A 22,719-nucleotide genomic window follows, 5' to 3' on the forward strand; every position below is an offset into this window, starting at 1 on the left:
ACCCATGTTGCCAGAAAAGGAGGACATCTGCCCGTCGGGCTGTGTCTGTTATGCCTCTGTTATTGCTACCACTACTGGTAGTAGTGTGCAGCAGAGTAGGTGGTTTAGCCACTGCTTATCCCTTTACGCCCTTAGAGCACTGGTCATTTAGTCACTGCTGTCTTTAAAGTGTTTTCAGAAAAATTGGGGAACCATGTAGAATTTTCTGCAGGGCAACGTATTAAACGGACAATAGATGCCAGTAGACAAACATGCTGCTTGTACCAAATCCAATCCTACAGTCGATCTCGGTGTATGCCTGTGCTGCCCCGGTTCAGCATCACATCGCTCTGTGCCCATAATCTGTGCGTGTGTGGCAAAGCCACCTACCGAGGGAGAGACAGGCAAAGGGCCAGAAGGGCAGAGTGACCTTTTTAAATGGATGGTTTTTATTCTTTTTTTAAATACCGGGCATGGTTAATTTCCTACTTTACATTGGGGAACTTGGTCTCTTTGAACTGTCCTATAGGTCTTGCGTTCAAAACTTGGACACCCTCCGAAGAGCCTTTGTGATAAACCCATCTTGTTGTAGTCCTCAAGTATGCATCTTGTACGTCATAAATGTACACTACACACATGTACACATCAGACTCTGCTCTAACCCTGAAGGTGAACTGGGATTTTTGAGAGGAAAGGGCTGCCCATCTTGCGTCTACCATTTCTGTTGCCATGCCAGGGGAGCAGCTAGACCGAATCTTTGGAGGTGGTAATGCTTCAAATGTTTTCTGGAACTAGTGTCAAATTTGCTGCATATGGTGTTTATATCACGTTGTTGGGCTAGTGGCAAAGCCCAAAAGATGATTTTAAAGTCGAAATGCACATTTTTAGTCGTACCTCCCGGCATGGCTGCATTGTACCACCATCCTACCTAAGACTGAGTGGCATTATGTTTGGAGTGTCTTTGAGGTGTCAGTTGGCACTAAGAAGGAAGGTCTCATCCATCTATCAACTGAGCCCTGAATTTGTGGTAAGGCACCTGATCTAGCATCACCTCAGCCTAAAATCATATATGGCATAAGACGGCATGCACACTGGAGAAGTTCTTTGCAGGGAAATGGAATAAATGCAACCCACTGTGATGTTTCCAAAATGAAAAAAGGCCTTCAGTTTATTGGTGGTCTCATGGGTATGGGAACAATAACCACTTCAAATCATTCTACCTCCCACTGTAAACTAAACATATCAAAAAACCGCGACAACACGGAAACAACACAGGTACAACACACAAGCATGTGTGTCTACATTCAATTTCCCTACACACCACACTTATCCACCACAGATACTGCAACACGGGGAGAGGGGTTCCTCGGAATCGACACTGGATTACATGCTTTTATCAACTGAATGTTTTAACACCTGTATACATTTTTCAGTGGTCGATGGTGGAACAAGTGATCACAAGCGATTATTTGCTCATTTAAATTGGTTCAGTGAGGAAAAAATAGAAATCTGGGACCAAAAAGTAGAAGTTAATGCACAGAAAAATCGGTTGACAAAATACAAGAGAAAAGGGGAGCGGTTAAATAAAACCCTGAATGGATTTGCCAACTTGGGAGAACTAAATATTTTGCAGCAGCATTGTGACCCATCACGATTTCACAAATTTTTATGGTCAGTCGATCCCCCGTCAAGTTCCCAAAAGGGTTTGCAGCGAGTACACAAACACTTTTTTGACGAAGCAGTTTGGGAAAAAAAACGGGAGACGCAAAAACAATTAAGACTTGCTAAGAAACAGGCCAAAAATGTACTAGAACTAGAAATAGCATCGAAAAAAAATAAAAATGATTTGAAGAGTTGGACTAGACAGCATAGAGGAAAACTATGGCAGAAATATGGGGAAGAGATGCTGCGTGCTTTACAAAAAAATTCCTCGCGAAACTTTTGGTCACTAATAAATGCTACCCAAACACATCAAACCATTGCTCAGACGAATAATGTGTCGGAAGCAAGTTGGTTAACTTATTTCGGTACAAAATATCAGGAACCAGTGGGAGGACAAAAATATATGTGACAATGGAAACTGGGGTTTAAATTTTGACAAAGAGGATATTTTAAACTTGATCACAAAATCCTCGGCGTCGAGATCTGCAGGCCCAAATGGACTAACTAATCAAGTCCTTAAAGGAAATGAGACACTGTGGGCTGAAATCTTATATACCTTGTACAATAAAGTAATCGCAAACAGAATAATTCCGTCTTCTTGGAAGACTGCAATTATAATCCCGATCTTCAAGAAGGGGGATCGTAAAAACCCAATTAGCTACAGGCCAATTACACTGCTTGACGTAGAAAGCAAGTTGTTTACTAGTCTGATATTAAAAGAACTTGAAGCATGGGCGAAACAAAACAACATAATCCCTAAACAGCAGACTGGATTCAGAAAAGGCCATTCAACTTCCTTGAATGGTATAATATTAGCTTCATTATCAAATCTGAAAGATAAAAATAATAAAGGAAGACTTTATGGAGCATTTATCGATCTGTCAAGCGCATTTGACATGGTAAATCGAGATAAATTATGGAGTAAGTTGGAACAACAAGGGGCACCCAAAACTCTAATTAATATACTAGTAAAACTTCACAAAAAAAACACAGCAAGGGTAAGATTAAATATGGATGGCTATTTGTCAGAACACATAAACATAGATAGGGGGGTCAGACAGGGTTGTATGGTTGCTCCTTTTCTCTTTAAGTTTTACTTGGGCGATTTTGGAGCCGCCCTAGAATCCTCATCACTAATAAGCCCTAAGGTGGGGTCCTTGGCCGTTAGATGGCTTATGTATGCGGACGATATAGTCCTTTTTGATAGGTCTCCCATCGGCCTTCAAAGATTGTTGAACCCCCTCGATAAGTACATGAAATTAAACGACCTGGTGGTTAACCCTGACAAATCTAAGATCGTAATCTTTGAGCAAAAAGGTCGCAAAGAAACAAAATATCGTTGGACAATTGGCAATAACCAGATACCGGTGGTAAAAGAAGTAATGTACCTGGGCATCACAGTGCATGCGAACCCCACAGTTGGGAAACAGTACGGTGAAATCCTGGCTAAAGGAACACAACTAATAGCTCAGATGAAGAAGATTGCCAGCCTCTATGGCAAATTTACAATCATGCCCATCATAAATTTTTATGTGGCCAAGGTAATCCCAGTACTATTGTATGGGATTGAATCTAAACCTTTACTGTGGTCAATAGATTGGCAGAAAATAGAAGGGTACATTTGGAAACAGGTATTGGGATTACCTAAAGGACTACATACGACAACTCTCAGATACGAACTTGGATTAAAATCTCTAAAATACGCAGTTGATTGGAAACTCTTGTCCTTGTATAGGTCTATTATTACGCCAATGACTAACACACTATACGAAAATCTCCTAGAAAATATGAACCTAAATTCCTCACTCACTTTGACAGAACTCCAAAAGATAGCAGAAAATCTGCTAACTTATTGTGAAACAGATAAATTAACACTGAGTTTAAACCCACTGAAAGTTAAGAAGTCCTTATCCTTGAGAGACTGGATCACAACAGGGGACATGGTGAGATCAACCTCTGTTCGCGAAGGGTTTTTTAAGTATGGGAAAAAACAGGGTGTAGTACCAAGATACTTGATGAAGTTCCCTAACCCAAAAGGAAGACAAAATTTTATGAGGGTACGGTTAAACTTGATTAAAACCGGATCAGTGTTAACTAAATGGGGAATCACTGAAGGGGCTTGTAGTCTATGCACGGAATGCTCAGATCTAAGTAAACAAACGTTAGAGCATCTGCTAAGATTCTGTAAAGGCACCTGGAAAATTAGGGTGGAATACTTAGGGAATTCAGTTGGGTCATTGGATAGACTATCCTCCGATGCTTTTTGGGAAAGAATGATTGCGGGTCATGAAATAAAATTGACCATAAATATCTTAAGGGTCTTGCAAAAGACAGGTTTTATATCGTCAGAATACTGTTGATCTATTATTATAATTAGGGAAAAAACTGTGTTTTTTTTTATATAGGTAAACTAGTCATAGATGTGATGAATTTTAATATGCTAATTTTATAAAATTGTGATGAAGCAATCTGGGAATGTTAACTAGATATATTTTATGAATATGATGTTTTGTTTTTTATATGTGTATATATGTACTGTTTTTTTTCTTTTTTGGAATGTGAAAAAAAAAACCAAATGAGGTTATATCACAATAAATAAAAAAAAAAAAAAGATACTGAAACACAACTCTCCACGCTTTTTAAACATCACTCATCACAGCCAACCACACAAACAATTTACGTTAGCAGCCTGGAGCTCACAAACCACTGCTCCAGACCACTCACAAAATGTGAAAAGCATTGGGAGCTCTCTTTCCAGATATGCACATGTTGTTGCAACAAAGCAAACATGCTTTGTTAGTGGCTCAGGTGCCACTGACTGAGGGACACAAGGATTCACCATTATGTTCCTAAATTCATTAAATCTGCCCCATTACAAGAGTCTTTTTATTTCCAGACTCGTGTGAAGCCGATCACTTGTAAGAACTCAAATGTTTGCAGTTAAATCACAATGAGTTTACATTCTTCGACCCAGATCAGACTTTGGTGGTGAAGCTTTGATTTTAATTCACTCTGTAATGTAGGCACTCAACCATACTTTCCAGGCTTTTCTTTGTACAAATATTTAGGCTTTGGCTTTCAAGGACGGCAGGTTGTTTCCTTGCAAAATTATGCAAATCACATATTAAAGCAATCTGACAAAATACAAATACTTATAGAAACATGTTAATCCAAAAGAATATCATTGTAGCTTTATTTTCCAATTTTCTAAATAGCCTGAAAAACCTGTTTTACAACACGTTACTTTCAACATTTTATACCATAGTGACCATGTTAAAGGATAAGCTTCCAGCTTTCTGATCTGCATGCATCCAACCATTCCAAGCTAGTAGACTTGGACATACATTTTTAAAAGGGAGCTTTATTGTATTAGTCACTTTAATTGTCTTTGTAGTAGTCAAATGTTTGGTAGGTAACTGGAGCTGTGGGGTCATTCATTTGGGAACGGTTAGGGAGAATTCTTATAAATATGCTAATTCCCTTCACCTTAGAGACCCCCAGCAACTTTCCTGGATTCTGAGGACTTGATATTTTTACCTGGAGAGAGTGTGACCCTTTTTTCCCACTCTCGTATTTTGATGTGTGTTTTACTCTTTTGCTCTTTGATTATAGAGTTTTAGATAACTCCATAAGCGTCATCTTTTCATGTGTGTGTCACAGCACACTCAGTGCAATGACACAGGGAAGCCTTTTAGGCTGTCCCAAGGTTTAAATACCTTCTCTGGTATAAACTAGAGAATGTAAAGTTAAATTGACTTTACTAGTCTTTTTAAATTCCTATACCCAGCACACACTATATTACAATAGAGTGCTGGAGGGGTTACCTACTATCCCCTGTGTCTAAAAACTCATGTAGCAGTCAAATGCTACCCTTTCCTATCGAAATGGCTGGTTGCAGTGGTTTTACAACGAACTACCATGATTTTTCCTGACTTCGAACAACGGTAGTGTTAAATCACAGGAGACATGTTTTTCAAGATGGTGTCTTTGCCCCCTCTGTAAAAACTGGTGCCAGTCTTCTTTTTTTCGACGTTTCTTTTTTTTAAAGGTGCTTATAGAGCTGTGTTTGCACACCAAACTAGGTTTGGTCCCTTTGTTCCTACGCCTTTGTCGGGCTTCAGGACTGAAGACCGCCTCCGGCACCTGAGTGTCTTGGGTGGGCAGGAAGTGAGGGTGGTTCCCGAAACGCCCTGTTTAGTTTCCTAGGAGACCCAAATGCATTCTGGCGTGATTGGCTGGCTGACTGTCGGGCAAGGACAGCCACCCTGCTGGGTGAGGGGCAGCTAAACTGGAATGAATGGGAGAAAACTGTTTAAAAGGCGAGTCTCTTGGCTTGGAAGGCAGAGTCGACTACTGGAGCAATAGACCCTAAGACGAGCTGGAAGAGGACGGCACTGCAACTCCTGGACCATTGGTTTGCCCGGTAAAGCCCTGCTGCAGGCCCGACTCGCCAAGTTCATCTCGATAGAGAAGCCCTTCAAGGACGACTTCTTCCTTTGAATTGGTGGGACCAATCGACTCGTAAGCCACCTGGACTCCATTCTCAGAGCTGGTTGTATTTTCCTCAGAGTGCTGCAGAAAACCGAATAACTAGGGAGAAGGACACCAGTTTGTGTGCTTGAATACAGCAAACTAAATCGAAGATTTGCCAGTTTGCTAGCTTTGTGACCAGTCCCTGTGCAGTGCAGGAGTCCCCCGATGTCCTCCCTCTTGTACCCAAGAATGAGGCTTAGGAACAGCGAGATCTGCAGGAACAGAAGTCTTCAGCTGCATCTTTTTCTTCAATATAAGGTACTGTGAAAACCCGACCGAGAGAACTTACCACTCACTGCGAAAGTGCGTGAAACTTTGGCAACTTGCAGGCCTCGTCAGCTTGTGACCCGACATATGAATCTTTCTTGTATGAACTACTTCTGAGAACCGTGGCAAAGACCTTTCCATTTAACTACCAAAACCGTTTTTACCTATACAAGACTATAGCCCATTGACTGTGGCCGACCTATTGCATTGGATCAACACCTCTGGTGAACTCAAAACTATTTGCACTGTTTGAAAGTAACTCTACTATTCGTTTTATTAACTTATGCCTTTTTGCTCCTACTTCAAATGCTCTGAATGCCATTTTCTCCTCCAAGGTAGTTTAAATGCCTCAGAACTGGTTAGTGTGAAGTATTGTAGTATATTTGTTGGTGATACTGATTGCCTCTTTTTTAGTGATTGTTTTCTAACTGACACTGTCATAAATTAATATGCGTTTTTCAAAGAAACCTGGAGTACTTGTGATTGTAGACCTCTGTGTAACCTCATTACAAGCTCACAATCCCTCTTGACATACGCCTGGCCGCTCTGCTCGCTACCAAAAACTGTGTTGTACAGACTTATACCAAAGGTTGGTTTTGCTTACACCTGTAGTCCTAGTTGTGTAGTTGTCCCAGAGGGTACTGCATGCAAACTCTGCCTAACAGGAACATCCCATCACAGTGCCAAATGCCTAAATATTTCCACAACCTAAAAGGTCCTGCTGACAAAAGAAAGTGTGAGGCGCTTGCTAAGCTCCTGGAATGCTTATCTGCATTTTGTCCTAGTGGCAGCTCTGAAGTTCAGCTGGTCCAATCGTGCATAGTAATCAATTTTGGGATTGTGTGGGGTGGCGAGTTGCAGCCATTTAGAAAATGTCTGCCCATTCTTATTGGGTTATTGCTGGAAACCAAGGAAAGTGTAAACGATTTGCTGAATAAGCCAGTGAGATGAGCAGCAAGGACACTTCCTACTATTTTCCAGGCTCTCCTTACTGCTCTGTGCCAGCAGCTGCCTGGCTGGGGAATAAATCAGGCCTGACTGAATTGTCATTGGACATGTAGGCATGCTCGTGGTGTGTCGCATGGCATTGGGGCAACGGATACCATTTGACAAGTTTGGATGACATGCTCTGAACAAGTACGTTAACAAATGAGAGCAATGTTGGTTTCTGTGCAATCTTCCTCTAAATCGTTTCCTCGTGTTTTCAATATTGTCTATACAGTTTGCACGGTTGCATGTATTTAATATCCTCGCAAAAATATCGCCATATTTTTGCGCTGATATTGAGCAATGGACCCGGTGGGGGAGAACCCTGTATTATTTTTAAATGTGCGAGGGACACACCCACAACCCCCGCTCCCACAAATTATCCCCCCAAAAAATATCACCTATGGCGAGACAGACCATATATACAGCAATATTTTTGGTTGGGATAATATGTAGGGATACCGTTAACACAGTATGTGGGCAGTACAGTTTTCTTGTGAATGCCATGCTAGAGAAGCATGTCCCATTAACAATGCTTAACTGAAAGTGTTATCTTTATTCACAGAGCAAGGGCAGTTTCTGTGGTCTCAAGGTCCGTTGACAGGTTGTCTCATCTGTTTTTTGGTATATCCAGGTTTTCTGGTAAGTTCTGATGTATAACGGTAACGCATCATGACAGCATGCCCTTTGCCATTCATAACATGCTAGCAGTCTTGTTTTCCTTTGTGATGTGGGACCTGTAGCCCTGGATTTTAAAGTGGGGAAATCTATGACCAATCCAAGAATTGAAAGAAACCGGACTAACTCCTCCATCATAGAATGCAAGGTGACGTGCATGTAATTTGTGTCAATTGGGGGTTCACTTACAGGGCACAATTCTCCATTGTAAATGTGGGGGGGGGGATCTTGCTTTTGCACAGTTTGTAATGTTCTGAGATTGTCATAATTGTTCTCCAGGTAGAAGCTGGGTATGGCTCTTGAAATAGGCAAATGGAACCATGGGTTACCTATATGCCTTTCCCACTATTCGACCAGCCCACCCACCAAAATTAATTGGTGGTCATTTTTGCCAATGGAGCATGCACTCTGGTCTATTGCAATTTATGCTGAACAATCTTGAACACTGTACCGCCTAACTTGAATGTAAAATGCACTTGACAAGCCGATGGCTGGGGAAACGAGGCAGGAACTGTGAAACAGTAGGCAAAGGACCCAAGCGGCCGATTCCATGGGTGAGTTAAGGCGTTTCAAAGGCAATGCTCTAGCAGGTAGCTGACATTCCTCTAGAGAGGGAGACATTCCAGACATTTTGTCTCTTCAAAACAGTTAAATACTCGCAACATTTTTTTTTATGAAACCATGTACCCATAGTTTACAGTCTACTTAATTCAGCCACATGATTGCACTGATATGTTCGGATCAGTGGTACCAGCAAAGCAGTGCCACATAGTGTAGCTATAATATTACTGCCTGGGCTGAAGAGTAACTTTTTATTTTGTTTTCCTTTAAAAATTAATTCGAGGGGATTGGGTCCTCCGACGTATTCCATATCTATGACATGTAATCACCACAGCTGTGCTGCTTTGGAAACTTTTTTCGGCATCTGCGTCCTGCGTCGATGACGTCGATGCGCCGTCGTGGAGGACCTCCTCCGACGTCATCCGATGTGATAAGTAGGACGCACGACGCCCGTAGCCTCAGTTAAGTTTTTTCCGCGAACATGTTGCTTTGTGAATCTCGGTTAACGCCTCGACTGTTTGGAGTTCTGTTCTTCTCGGTTCTTCGAACCTGTTCGTTTTTGTGATAAAATCCTTTGTCTGAAGATGTCTTCTATTTCGTCTTCGACCCCGTGTCCGGGCTTCAAGAAGCGCGGGGAGTGTGGGTCCAAGATGTCGGTGACGGATTCGCACAACGACAGCCTCTGGTGTCTCGGGGAGGCCCACGACACGGATGACTGTCGACTGCCAGTCGCTCACGTCCAAAGCCTTAAGTGAACGTTAGAAGAAGTTGTCGGTAGGTCGGGTGTCCAAGCCCCGGAGGTCGAAGTCTGCGGGGCTTTCGACGGATGATTCGTGAGGAGACTCTCCGCGTCATCGTCGGAAGTCTCGATGGTCTCCTTCTAGGAGTCGCTCTCGCCACTCCTCGGCCTCTTCGAGGCATTCTCGGAAGCGCCGACACCGGTCATCTTCCAGGTCCTCTTCGGAGGACTCTGCCCGGCACGTCGCTTACCCCACCAGCTGTGCGACGCCGGAGGAATGGGCTTCCTTCGGGAAGAAAATGGTGGCGATTCTCGAGTTGCAGGGTACTAAGCTGTCCGCGCCCCAGAGTGGGGTCGGTCGTGAGAGGTCGAGAGACAGCGCTGGCAAGAGTGGTCGGCACGAGCCACGGGAGAGGTCCCATTCGGACAAGGGGACTCGTTCTCGACGTACCCGTTCCAGGTCCCGGTCCTCGACGCGTTCGAGACCGTGTGCACCTGTGATGTCTTCGAGGAAGACATCGACGTCTGAGGCGTTGAGGGCGTCGACAGGCTTTCTCGAGGCTCCGGCTCCGAGGAAGTCGTCGAAGCCGTCGACGCTCAGGTCGTCGAAGGACACGCTCGGAGCTCCGGCTTCGAGGACTGTCGTCACTGCCGATGCTGGCGGCGCTGCATCTGACGTCGACTCCGATTTACTCGACGCTGATCCTCTCGGCGCCGATGCCTGTTCTCTCGACGCCGGCGCCGATTCACTTGATGCCTTTCGAGGCCGGGGTGTCGGAGGTACCCCGTAGCACGGGGGACCCCCCTAGGAAGGCTCTGGTTAAGAGCAAGCACTCTCGGGTGCCTTCTTTTCGCCACCTGGAATATATTTCGGAGGCTGATGAGGATTCTGATGGCCTAGTTCCTAGTCAGGTTCCAGATGAAATTGTCTCGGGCCATAGTCAGTTTGACGATTTGAGGCAGTCACTGCATGATGCCAGTGGACTGGACACCTCTCCGGAGGTGGAGTTTTGTAGGCCTGAGCCTGGCTCTCATGCCGATTCCTCGTACCGACGCCTTATGGCTAGGGTTTCCGAGTACTTGGGATGGTCTGCTCCCCCAGGGGAGTTTGTGCAGGATGATCTCACGGACATTCTTGATGTTGGTCCCCCAACTGACCCGGTACTGCCGTTCCATATGGCTTTACAGAGAAGGGTGGCGGCGGCTTGGACTGTTCCTGAGAGTCTCCCGGTGGTGGGCAGGTCCTTGTCACGAAAATACCGTCCAGCCAGTAGCGACCCCTGCTACTTGACCAGGCACCCCACTCCGGAGAGTTTGGTGGTGCAGGCGGCCCCGGCAAAGCAGGCGTCGTACCCTACCATCCCTCCTGATAGGGACGACAAACGTTTTGATGGCTGGGCGAAGAGAGTGTTTTCTTCTGGTGGTATGGCGCTTCAGGCGGCCAACTCCATTTGTGCCTTGTCTCGTTTCACACACACTCTGTGGAACTGTGTTGCTTTAGCGGCTGAACATATTCCTGAAGGGGACGAATGGGATGGTTTCCTTGCTATGGTCCAGGATGGTAAGGATGCCATGTGGGAGTCCGTTCAGTCGGGTTTGGACTTGGCTGAATGCGTCAGCAGGTCCATGGCGGCGAGCACCGTGATACGCAGGTTTGTGTGGTTGCGGAAGTCGGGGTTTGCTCCTGATGTGCAGTCCCGGCTCCTCAACATGCCCTTTGACGGTGAACACCTTTTTGGCAGCAAGGCTGACGAGAGCCTTGAGAGGTTGCAGAACTCAAAAGCTGCAGCAAAGTCGTTGGGCGCTGCAGTTCGCCAACCTCTGCCTTTTCGTCCTAGGGGTCAGCAATGGAGGGGTGGTTCCTTTCGCTATTACTCGTCCTTCAGTAAAGCGAGAGGAGCTGGCAGTCAAAGAGGCCAACGCAGGGGTACCAGAGGTGGACGACAGTGTACCCGTGGTGCCAAGGCCACTCTGGCAGTTGCCTCTTTGCCCTCAGGTAACGCCGCAGCCGCTACCACTCAGTCATGAGGCCATGTCCCATGGTTTGCCGGTTGGGGGAAAGGTGGCGCAGCATCTTGTAGAGTGGCGTGCCATTACTTCAGATGTGTGGGTTCTGGAGATCATAACCCACGGCTACTGTCTTCCCTTTCGGCACAGGCCTCGCGACAATCCACTGGGGAACCTCTCTTTGCAGAGTCCGGATCCGCTTCTTGAGACCCATCATGGACTTGCGCGGTTTGAACAAACTCCTAAGGAAGGACAAGTTCAAGATGGTTACTCGCTCTCAAGTCCTCCAGGCCCTTAAGCTTCAGGACTGGTTGGTGTCTCTCGACCTCAAGGATGCTTACTTCCATGTGCCGATCCATCCCAAGCACAAGAAGTACCTGAGGTTCGCGGTTGGTGACTCGCACTTTCAGTTTCGGGTCCTGCCGTTCGGATTGACCTCCGCCCCGAGGGTTTTCACCAAGCTCATGGTGGTGGTGGCAGCGCATCTCAGGCAAGGGGGGGGATTCACGTCTACCCCTACCTGGACGATTGGTTGATCAGGGGGAGCTCTTCCGAGCAAGTCCTGGATCATCTGTCCGTCACCTGCCACTCCCTTCACAGGCTGCGCATGTCCCTCAATTTAAAGAAGTCCCATTTGACGCCAACACAGCGGCTCCAGTACATCGGAGCAGTGCTCGACACTTCCCTGGGGCAGTGTTTTCCTCCCCAGGTGAGGGCTCTTCACATTCAGCAGATGGTGCACAAGTTTCAGCATGCCCAGACGCTCCCAGCGTTCGAGTTCTTGAGGTTGCTCGGCCTCATGGCATCCTGCATTCTTCTGGTGCCAGAGGCTCGTCTGCGGATGAGATCTTTGCAATGGGCACTCAAGATGCAATGGTCGCAGTCCTCCGGCAGGATGTCGGACCCGATTCAGGTGCCGCCCTCGGTCGCCCGGGACCTTCTGTGGTGGGCCGTCGAAGGCAACTTGATGAAGGGGGCTCCATTTTGGCTTCCCTGGCCGGAGGTGACGATCGTGACGGATGCATCCCTCACGGGATGGGGAGCTCATGCCAACGGGCTGACAGTCAGCGGTCGTTGGTCTCCGTCGGAGTCCAGACTCCATATCAATCTGTTGGAGCTGAGGGCCGTCAGGCTAGCCCTGAAGGCTTTTCTGCCGACTGTGCGAGGAAAGAGTGTCCTGATCCTGACGGACAACACAGTGGCCATGCACTACCTCAACAAAAAGCGGGGGGCAGAGTCACTTCCTCTGTGCAGGGAGGCGATGCAGCTCGAGTTCTGGGCCATCCAGCAGGAACTTTCGATTTCGGCACTTCATCTGGCCAGAGACGAAAACGTGACGGCGGACGCTCTGAGCAGGCAGAGCACGATCTCTCACGAGTGGGAGTAGGCTCAGGAGATTCTCCTTGAGATCTTTCGCCCTTTGGGGGACCCCTCAAGTGGATCTCTTCACCTCCAGTGTCAACCGGAAGTGCGAGAGGTTCTGCTCGCGGGAATTTCCTCCAAAAGGAGCCTTAGGAGACGCGTTCATGGTGGAGTGGTCATTCCCGCTGCTGTACGCGTTTCCTCCAGTCCCCGTCATCCCGCAAGTGCTGCGGAGGTTACGGAAGTTCGGTTCCCGGATGATCCTCATTGCTCCGGCGTGGGCTCGGAGGACGTGGTACCCGGACCTTCTCGACTTGTCCATCTGCCCTCCACGTCGTCTTCCCTACCGAGACGATCTGCTCTCACGGGAGGGGTGTCAGGTTCTCCATCCAGAGGTCAGATCCCTCAACCTTCACGCTTGGCTTCTGAAAGGTTGCGGTATAAGGATTGGGACCTCCCTGAAGACGTGATGGAGGTGTTGCTCTCGGCCCGACGGCCAGCAACAAAGTCTCTGTACCGTTGGCGTAAGTTCTGCGACTGGTGCAGAGTTCGGAATGTGGATCCTTTTGCATGTGACATCCCCATGGTTCTGTCCTTTTTACTTTTTTTGGCCCACAGGGGCTTGCAAGTGGGTACCATTAAAGGTTACCTGGCGGCGCTGTCCATCTTTAAGCGCACGTCTGAAGAGTGTTCCTACTTTAAAATCCCTTTAATTTGACAGTTTCTGAAAGGGCTCACTAATGTGTTCCCTCCGTCACCTTTCCTGGTGCCCGGTTGGGATTTAAACCTTGTTCTTAGGTTTCTTATGGGTGCTCCGTTTGAGCCATTACATTCTTGCCCTTTGAGGCTGTTAACTCTGAAAACTGTTTTTAGTTGCGGTTACTTCCGCTCGCAGAGTGAGTGAGTTACAGGCACTTTCAGTTAAGCCACCCTTCACTTTATTTCACAAGGACAGGGTTGTCCTTAGAGTTCGTCCTTCTTTTCTTCCGAAGGTAGTGATGGAATTTCATTTGGCCCAGAAGGTTGTTCTTCCGGCATTCTATCCTCATCCGCATCCTGGTAAGGAAGAGGGGAGGCTCCATAGGCTTGATCCTAGGAGAGCTTTAAGCTTTTATGTTTCACGCATGTCCCGGGTCAGAGTGGACGATCAGCTCTTCATTGGTTACGCTGGAAAGCGTTTGGGACAAGCTGTGACGAAACGGACTTTGTCTCGCTGGATTATTTTGGCCATCTCGGAGTGTTACCGCTTGGCAGGCAAGGACCCACCGGCTGGCTTGCGGGCCCATTCTACCAGGGGTATGGCTGCATCTACTGCCCTGCAGAGGGGTGTTCCTTTTCTCAACATCTGTGATGCAGCCACCTGGGCTTCAGTACATACATTTGTATGTCACTATTCCCTCGATTCCATCCGAGGACAGGATCTGGCCTTTGGCCAGGCGGTCCTTTGCTCTGCTATTTGATTGGCAATTCTAAATTTTGATCCTAAATTCTTTCCCTCCTCCTTGCTCTGGTACTGCTTTGGGAGTCTGTCATAGATATGGAATACGTCGGAGGACCCAATCCCCTTGAAGAACAAGTTACTTTCTTACCTGGTAACGTTCTTTTGATGGGATGGTCCGACGACGTATTCCATATCGCTCCCTCCCTGCCTTCCCCGCTGCAGAATTTCTTTTGTGATTGCAGCTTACGTTCCGCAAGGCTTGGTGTCTGGCTGGCAGTTGACTAATGTCACACGTTCTGGGGGAAAAAACTACAACTGAGGCTACGGGCGTTGTGCGTCCTACTTATCACATCGGATGACGTCAGACGTCGGAGGAGGTCCTCGACGACGGCGCATCGACGTCATCGAGGCAGGACGCAGACGCCGAAAAGTTTCCGAAGCAGCACAGCTGTGGTGATTACATGTCATAGATATGGAATACGTTGTCGGACCATCCCATCAAAAGAACGTTACCAGGTAAGAAAGTAACTTGTTCTTTGACTCCCAAGCAAAACAAAAGTACAATACTTCCACTTCAAAAGGATATCTGGGCACCTGTTACAGGAATTAAATATGCATGTGCAGCAGGGAAGACAAGGACAAGGTTGCACAATAGGTGTTCTGCTTGATTAATCCCATAGCCATAAATGGGCCAAGGAACTCCAAACTGTGCTCAGTCTCTTAATTTTGCCTCAAAATGCCCCGATCTGCACACCTTTCCTAAATTACTTTTAAGTGCTCCACTGTAAAATTCTATGCATCTGTTAGTAATTCCATGAAGGTCCCGACTGCCAGGTCACATACATTTTGCATGGGACCCCAAGCCACTACAGGATTGTTCCCCGTATCCTTGGGCTCCATCAGCGAGGTTTGGATTAAAGCTCTTGGCCCATCAAGTTCAAGGCCAATGTCTGGGCATACCAGGACATTTATTTTTATTTCTTTTTTCTTTGTAGGTCTTCTTTATTTCTTCGGTTTCATGTTTAGTCTCTTTTCTGGTTTAGTTTACTCCCACTGTAGCAGTCCAAACTACTACAGTCAACATTACGTAACTGCAGTCATTCTCAAACTGTGATGTCACATTTTGCCAACTAAACACAGGTCACCCTCTAAGTTTGAGAAAGTCATTGGCCTGCTGAAAGTGGGAGAGTAAAGGTATTATGCACCACACACGCTCTCACATCCTGTCATGGGTGCTCCTCAGAATGTATCGCAAATTAAAAACTGTCCACGGTTCAAATTGATTCTGATCTACTAACTAACCTACCATTTATGAAAGAACAAAAAGAGAATCTAAGCTTGAGCTTAGGATAGCGTTATTTTCGCCCTGCTAGTATATTAGTGGAGGCTTGTTTTCTGACCCCACACCAAAGAGGTCTTACGATCTCCTCCACTTCTGGGTTAAGTGTCAAAAACCTCAAGCAAAACAATGTGTCTCAGCTTTTTTAGGTTAAGACAATGCCTTTGTCATGTACTCCGGACCGACTTTACTTTATCCCATATCCTAGGAGATCTCTTTTGCAACTACCAACCTGGCTAGATCCAGAAGAAACCAAGTTCATTTTTGTCTTATCTGAATGTTTCAGCTTCTCAGCCTCTGACTTCATCAGCTCTGTTTGGTGTGTCCTTTTGTTCCACCCCTCTTGGGGTAACTGGTTTCTCAATCTTGGTGGGTTCAACCCCGGGTGGGTTACGGATCTGCTCAGCCCTGCTTAGTAGCTTGTTTTCACTCCTGGATTACTTGTATGATCAGCCCTGCATGGGCTATGGGCCTATGAAGCCCTATTTCATGACTTGCAATGATCAATCCCTCCTGGGATATTCTTATGATCAGCCCCCATCACCTCCTTCCAGGTTGTACAGATTCATAGCCCAGTCTGGCTTTTCCTGTGTGCTCACTGTCTTCTGCCTGCTCTCAGTACAACGTTGCCTACCTCTGATCCAGCGGCGTTGTCTGTGGCTTCGGCATCTCTGCCCAATGCAGTTCCGAGGTTCAGACCTAGCTGTGGTCTGCACAGTGGCATCTCTCTTGTTAGTGTCCCAGTTTCTGGACGGACACGCTCTGGATGTTACCTCAGCAGGATGTCAACCCGCTGCTCCTGACAGGACCGCTGTCCCTTCTCCTGCTACGGTACTGTGCTCTCTGGGTTCTCCACCGTTCCCCAAGTGCCAGTGTTCTGTGGGCTTCCTTGATTCTCCAGCATCCACATTAACAATGTGGTTCGTTCTTCTTGTGAGGGAGGGCCTCCCTCCTCTTCACGGGCACACAGGCTGGTGTTGCTCACTCTCAGGCTGCTTCCTTTCATGGTACTGGCATACAGTAGTATTGAGTTCCTCCCTTGAAGGCAAGCGAAGATGCCATTGGTTCTGGTCTTCATCAGAAAGCGGTAACAAGACCAGGTCAGAAACGAGCCATTCACGTTAAAGGGCCCTGTATACCTTGTTCAACCCCTATGTAACAAATAAACATTGAGGACTTGGGCGTAACGGGGGTGGGATGAAATTATTTGGGCATTCCTGGTCTCCACAAGGAGGGATGGTCACCCACACTATGCTTCTGCTTAACCTGTCCCCAATGTAGGGTATTGCAGAACTGGCACTAATCCCCAATCCCAAAGGGGGTGGCTCCCCTTGGAGAGAAGTGACAAATTCTCTATTCGTCACACTGGGCATGTTTGACCAGTGCTCTTCATGAAGTGACTTTGGGAAGGTTAAGCCTTCATCAAAGTCCTCTTCTTACTAAGACATGGAGTGGATTTTTCGTGCTTAATCTCAATCATTGTTGTTGCCAAACAAGAAGTTGGGCCGGGTGGTGGAACCGTCCCACCTCATGCTAGGCATTAATGGGGGACAGTGTCACTTCCTTGCAATATTTGACTGAGGGACCATAACGTGAGATTGCCACTTTGCCCTCTTGTCCTTTTAGATATTTCTATACTTAATAGACCATTTTCTAAGAGTGAACCAATAGTGACGCATTTCTGCGCATATTTTTTTTTTTACATACTCATTTCTAATAAATATGCATTTTTGCTCCGTTCCCCACAGGCCGCCCGACCCCATTTTTAGAGGTTTTTTGGGTTCACTGTTCACATTGATTTTGGTTGGATAATCCTTTCTGCGACATTAAAGTATTGTAGTGGTTTGTTGTAAGTATTAGAACTTATTGGAGAGATGACTATTCTATCTGCATATACTTCTTTCAGGTTCACCCTACACTGCGTCGTTCTATGCCCCGCAAGGAGGTCCGACTGATTGGAATGAAACATGTAGCGCTAGATGGTCTCCTATTGAATGTAGTACAAAAGACTTGTACGTTTTTTAAATTATCTTCAAACACTCTTGGTGCTTGTTTCGGATGTGTGCAAATGCTTTTCTGATTTTTGTTTTTTTAAATGGAACTTAATTTAGAAAGTGACTGATAGAGGATGTGTTGGGGGCTGACGTTTTCAGACGGCATGTCTCTCAAATTTGGTCGGTCAGTCATTGTGTCTGCTTGTGTCAGACCAAAATTGGGCATCTCCTTGATTCAACCAAGCAACTTCATCCCCAGCCCCTTAACCGACCTACTTTCACAATTCAAGATTTTACTGGACAAAGCTTTAGAAAATAACTCCTTTGGACTCTCCGACCACATTTGAATTTGAGAAACACTTTGTATTTAATGAAGGGAAAAAATGAAGGGGAAAAAAGCTGGCACTGTATAGCAATTGTGATAGCACGGAACATTGAGGTGACGTTAGTAAATGTCGCCCAGCAAACTTGCCGTTTCAGTTGGCTGCTGTGGAAACAAGGTTTTTCCCCGCCGCGTTGCAGTAACATTAAACCATGGGGAAAAATGTAATGGAACCAGATGTACAAATGTCATATGTGTTTCTCTGGAGCCATGTGTCTCAGCCCACAATGTGGAATAGAGATGTAGTGTTTATCCAGCCCTTTGGTTAAATTGCTGCCAGAAGCCTTCAGATCTTGGTATAAGTAGAGCAGCCAACTGTACTGGGCATCTTGCTGGGCATACATGAGTCCTTAACATGGCACTTTCTCTAAACATAACCTCTTTGGCTTTGTTCTTCCAGACTGCATTCCAGCCCTATTTAAAAATAGATTGCCTGGGTAGGTTTTTTGGAGACATAACGTGTAGAAGAGGTTCAATGTTTATGGGTTTAACTGTGGAAAACGATCTGTCGCAGGAGGAGGAGAGGATGGTCTGCTTATGGTGACCTCAGATGGACACCAGGTTTCCCCTCGAAGACTAAAACTAACCAGCATTCACAAACCTGCCTTTCCAGACTTGTGCAGTGCTTGAATTCCTAGGTTTCCATTACAACAGACACATGGCTACAATGCCAGGTCAGTGCATTACATCCCTTATGTCATGTGCCACATGGTAATATTAAGGGGAAATGTCTAGGCACCCTTTGTCATTGACTGTAAACCCTTGCAGCGCAGCCACCAGTCTACAAAAGCTATGCAGGCCTTTTCTGCTTTTCATGTGTTTGCATGAGAGGGCTTCCTCGCCAGCCAAAATTTCGCGGGTGACTTAGCTGCTTTGTTTAAGCAGTGGGATCTCCGTCGGCCGCCTGAGCCCCGTGCCGTATTCCCGGCATGTCAGGGGTGCGCCGCTGGGCCGCGGAGCTCCCCCAGACCCCCTCCCTCCAAGCGGGAGAGCGGACTCGCTTGGGCGGGCCCCCTCCCTTGTGGAGGCGGAGCCGGGTGCAGAGCGCGTCAAGCCCTTGCAGAGGGACACAGAAGACTCCGGCCCCCACCCTCGTGGGGGTGGAGCTTACTGAATGCCCGTGCCGCGTCGCATTCACTACGTGACGTGACGCGGCCCGAGGCAGCAGATAAAGGAGCTCGTACAAATGATATGGAGCACCGTATTGATTATAAACATCCTAATCTCCCCTCTTGCGCTCGAAAAGCGCTCACCAAGCCGAGGGACAGCATAGCCTCAGGAGAAAGAGGCGGCAGGAGTGGGAGCATCTCGCAGCTCATGGTGAAAAAAGTTCCAGCAAGCACCCACTCACGAGGCTTCTGCCTCCCACTACGCTCTAAAGAATCACAAGCCACCACAGGCACAGCAAAGTAAGAGTCCGGTGCAGCCACAAGAAAAAAAAAAAATATTTGAATGGAGTGAGGGGGAGCAGTCCCTAGACTTGGCTGCATGTTTCAAGGAGGTGCTGGGGAATTCCCTAGTAGATGCTGTGTCTCAAGGGGTGAGACCCTTACAGGAAAGGCTAGAGACACTAGAAGCAATGCTTCATCAGCCTAAATAAAGCACCAAGAGGACTCGCAGCTTGCCCATTGAACCCTCTAGAGCAGGGTCTAAGGGGAGTTTTCAGGCCCGCAAGAGAAAAGCCTCTGCAGACCCCCAGGGCCCTACGATGGGGTGGAAGATAAGGCCCCGGAGATCACTGATGCCTTCGCGAAGCTTAAGAAAGCATATTTGCAGCGTCAGGCCGTGCGGAACCTCATGACCCCCTCTCCTGGGGAAGAAAATGAAGGAGATGATGACCCAGGCTCGGAAGAAGAGCCAGAGGAAGGGGGCCTAACCCCTCAAGAGCCGGAGGAGCCAGTTGAGGAAGAATGGGCAAAGTCCAGCGGGGGAAAGAAAGCCCCCAAAGAAAAGCACCTCGAGGAGGAGCAGGACGATATGTTCGACCCGGATACCATTAGGAATCCGAGATCTTCCGACTGGCAGCCTTCTCCAAGAGTTGCTCAATATATGACAGCAAGGCTGAGAAAAGCTTTGGATAAGGAGGTGCGATAGCGTCTCCGAGCAGAATGCCCCCGACCAGACTTGCCAGGGAAGGTGGTGGAAGCCCCCGAATTGGACCCCAAGATGCTCACCTTTGTCTCAAAGACCAATAAGGACCCCCGTAAAGGGATCAATAGATCAATGGAAGAGTTCCCAGGAGAAGGTCCTGGAGTTAGCCGGTCCTCTCGCTAAGATCATGGACTTGGCAGAAAGGGCGAGGGACACAGGCAAAGAGGTGGACCCAGAGGCAATAGCTGGATGGGCGCAAAGGGCTGTTTGCCTCCTAGAGAACGCGAATTGCGCTATAGGCTCCGAGAGAAGGGGGTTGCTTCTGAAGATAGACTCTAAGCTCAGTGACCTAGCATCCTACGTGGCCGGTGAGGTAGCCCAAAGCCTCTTGTTTGGTAAGCCTTGCTGGAGAAAGCGCAAGCATCCATACTTAAGATCTTCCCCCAGAGAGTTTTTGCCAGGACCGGTCGTTACAGGGGTCGCTCGACCGGTCATCAGCAAGGAGGTAGAAGACCCCCGAATCAGAGCCCAGTACTGGGAGAACAGGCAACAAGACACGTTCTTCCCAGCCAGAGGTCGCAATACCAGAGGGCGACGAGGAAGAGGTTTTGGACAAGGCCAGGGGTTTACACCAGGTAAGAGCAATAACCTACCCTCCAGTGGGAGAGAGGACAAGTATGTTCTGTGGAAGCTGGCGCACGCTTTCCAGCGATGCCTGGATTTTGCAAACCGTCAGAGGTCTGTAGCTAGAGTTCATTCAGGATCCAGTGCAGACAAGAATACTCCCAACACCCGCGCCTAGCGAAAGCGGAGCAAGCGGCCCTTAATACCGAATTAGAGCAATTAGTGGAGAAAAGAGCCATAGAAAGATGCCCTGGGACCCGAGTTTCCTCAGCAACATGTTTCTCGTTCACAGGTAGGAGAAAGTACGCCCAGTAATACATTTGAAGGAATTGAACAGATGGATAGTTTACCATCATTTCAAGATGGAAGGGATCCACCAGCTCAGACTCCCTGAGAGCGGGAGACTGGCTGACCAGGTTAGACCTAAAGGACGCCTACCTTACGGTTCCAGTACAGAAGCATTTCAGGAGATTCCTGGCTTTTCGCTGGAAGGGACAATTTTGGCAATTCAGGACAATGCCATTCAGGCTTGCATCAGCGCCTTGGGCATTCACGAAATTGATGAAACCAGTAGCCGCAGCCATCCGAGAGAAAGGGATTCGGCTGATTATATACTTGGTCGATCTGGCTTCTTGTAGATGATCGAGGGGCACTGGAGTATCAGACAAAGTGGGTACTAGACCTGTTGTAGTCACTGGGGTTTCTAGTAAACGCGGAGAAGTCTGATACAAAGCCAGCGCAGAGGTTGAATTTCCTCGGCTTCGTCCTGGATACAAGGAAAGCCACCCTGGAGCTACCAGCAAGGAAGATATGAGATATCAAGAGAGAGATCAGAGCATGCTTGGGGAAGAAAGTGATTTCTCAGAGTTCTGGCGAGAATTGTGGGCCTCCTAGCAGCCTCCATACAAGCCATTTGTCCAGGTCCCTTACACTATCGAGTCTTGCAAAGATTGAAGATCAGACCCCTACAACAAGGGTTGAGATATCAATCGATACCGCTAGATCAGGAGTCTATCACGGAACTGGAATGGTGGTTGCAGAATATGGACGCTTGGAATGGGCGTGCCATATTCGGGGACCGGCCGGACCTCGTGATAGTCGACGCCAGTCGTCTACGATGGGGAGCTCGATACGGAGAATTGCAAACTGGAGGGAAATGGAGCACAGAGCTGAGCCTGCACAAAAACTGCCTAGAGCTTCTAGCAGGCTCCTTCGCGATAAAGACGTTCACGAGAGACTTGCGTCCTGCTAAAGTTGGACAACATTTCGGCAGTACTTTACATAAACCACTTAGGAGGGACGAAGTCCAGGATGCTAGCCAAGCTAGCGAAGGACTTCTGGCATTACTGCCTGAGGACAGGGACATCAGTGACAGTGGAGTACTTAACGGGGGCACTGAATGTAATAGCAGATTGGAACTCTCGATACCTCACGGACTCCAGCGATTGGAAGCTAGATCCGGCAGTGTTTCTGATATTGGATCAGAAATGGGGTCCATTACACACAGATCTGTGTCTCGCCTCAACGCTCAGATACCCAGCTATTTCAGCTGGAGGCTAGACCCAGACGCAAAAGGTACGGGCACATTCCTGCAGGATTGGGCAGGCAGCACACATTACGCATTCTCTCCGTTCATGATGCTGAGCAGAGTGCTGGCGAAGTGTCGGAGGGAGAGAAGGGAGCTGGTGCTGGTATCACCATTGTGGAAAGCTCAGGTGTGTTCCCGGACGCTGATAGAATGCTTGATAGATCTGCCGAGAGTCCTTCTGGCAGGAGAGCGATTGCTCACGGACCCAGCTGGGCAGTGTCGTCCTCTGAGAGGGACTCTCCCGCTCATCGTGTGCAGGATATCAGGAGACGATGGGAACTGCCAGGCATTTCGATGCAGGCAGCAGAACTTATTGCCGAATCGTGGGCTCCATCAACTAGGAGGATCTACAACGCGGCTTGGGCCAGGTGGACTAATTGGTGTAGAGGGAGAGGTTTTCATCCCATTTCTGCACCTGTAGTAGCCATACAAAATTTTCTAGCGCAACTGCTGCAAGATGGGAAAGCATTTCGCACTATAGGAGT

General features: G+C 47.5%; 1 protein-coding gene across 13 annotated transcripts in view; it reads left to right on the plus strand.

Annotated features, from left to right (window-relative positions):
- The window catches only part of GPR160 (G protein-coupled receptor 160), a 606,153-nt gene that overhangs the window by 401,243 nt on the left and 182,191 nt on the right, over positions 1 to 22,719 (plus strand). For 10 of the 13 annotated variants that reach the window (XR_011276091.1, XM_069618554.1, XM_069618555.1 and 7 more), the window contains one exon: positions 7,994 to 8,070. The exons of 2 other annotated variants lie outside the window; for them this stretch is intronic. Coding sequence is in view for 2 of the 11 variants with exons in the window: in XM_069618554.1 (XP_069474655.1) it covers positions 7,994 to 8,070 (77 nt within the window). In the remaining 9 variants the exon portion in view is untranslated. The remainder of the gene's footprint in view (positions 1 to 7,993; positions 8,071 to 22,719) is intronic. One more of the 13 variants, XM_069618548.1, reaches the window with a different exon arrangement.

The sequence above is a fragment of the Ambystoma mexicanum genome, chromosome 10 (genome assembly GCF_040938575.1).
Source record: "Ambystoma mexicanum isolate Mex_15411 chromosome 10, UKY_AmexF1_1, whole genome shotgun sequence".
Taxonomy (NCBI): domain Eukaryota; kingdom Metazoa; phylum Chordata; class Amphibia; order Caudata; family Ambystomatidae; genus Ambystoma; species Ambystoma mexicanum.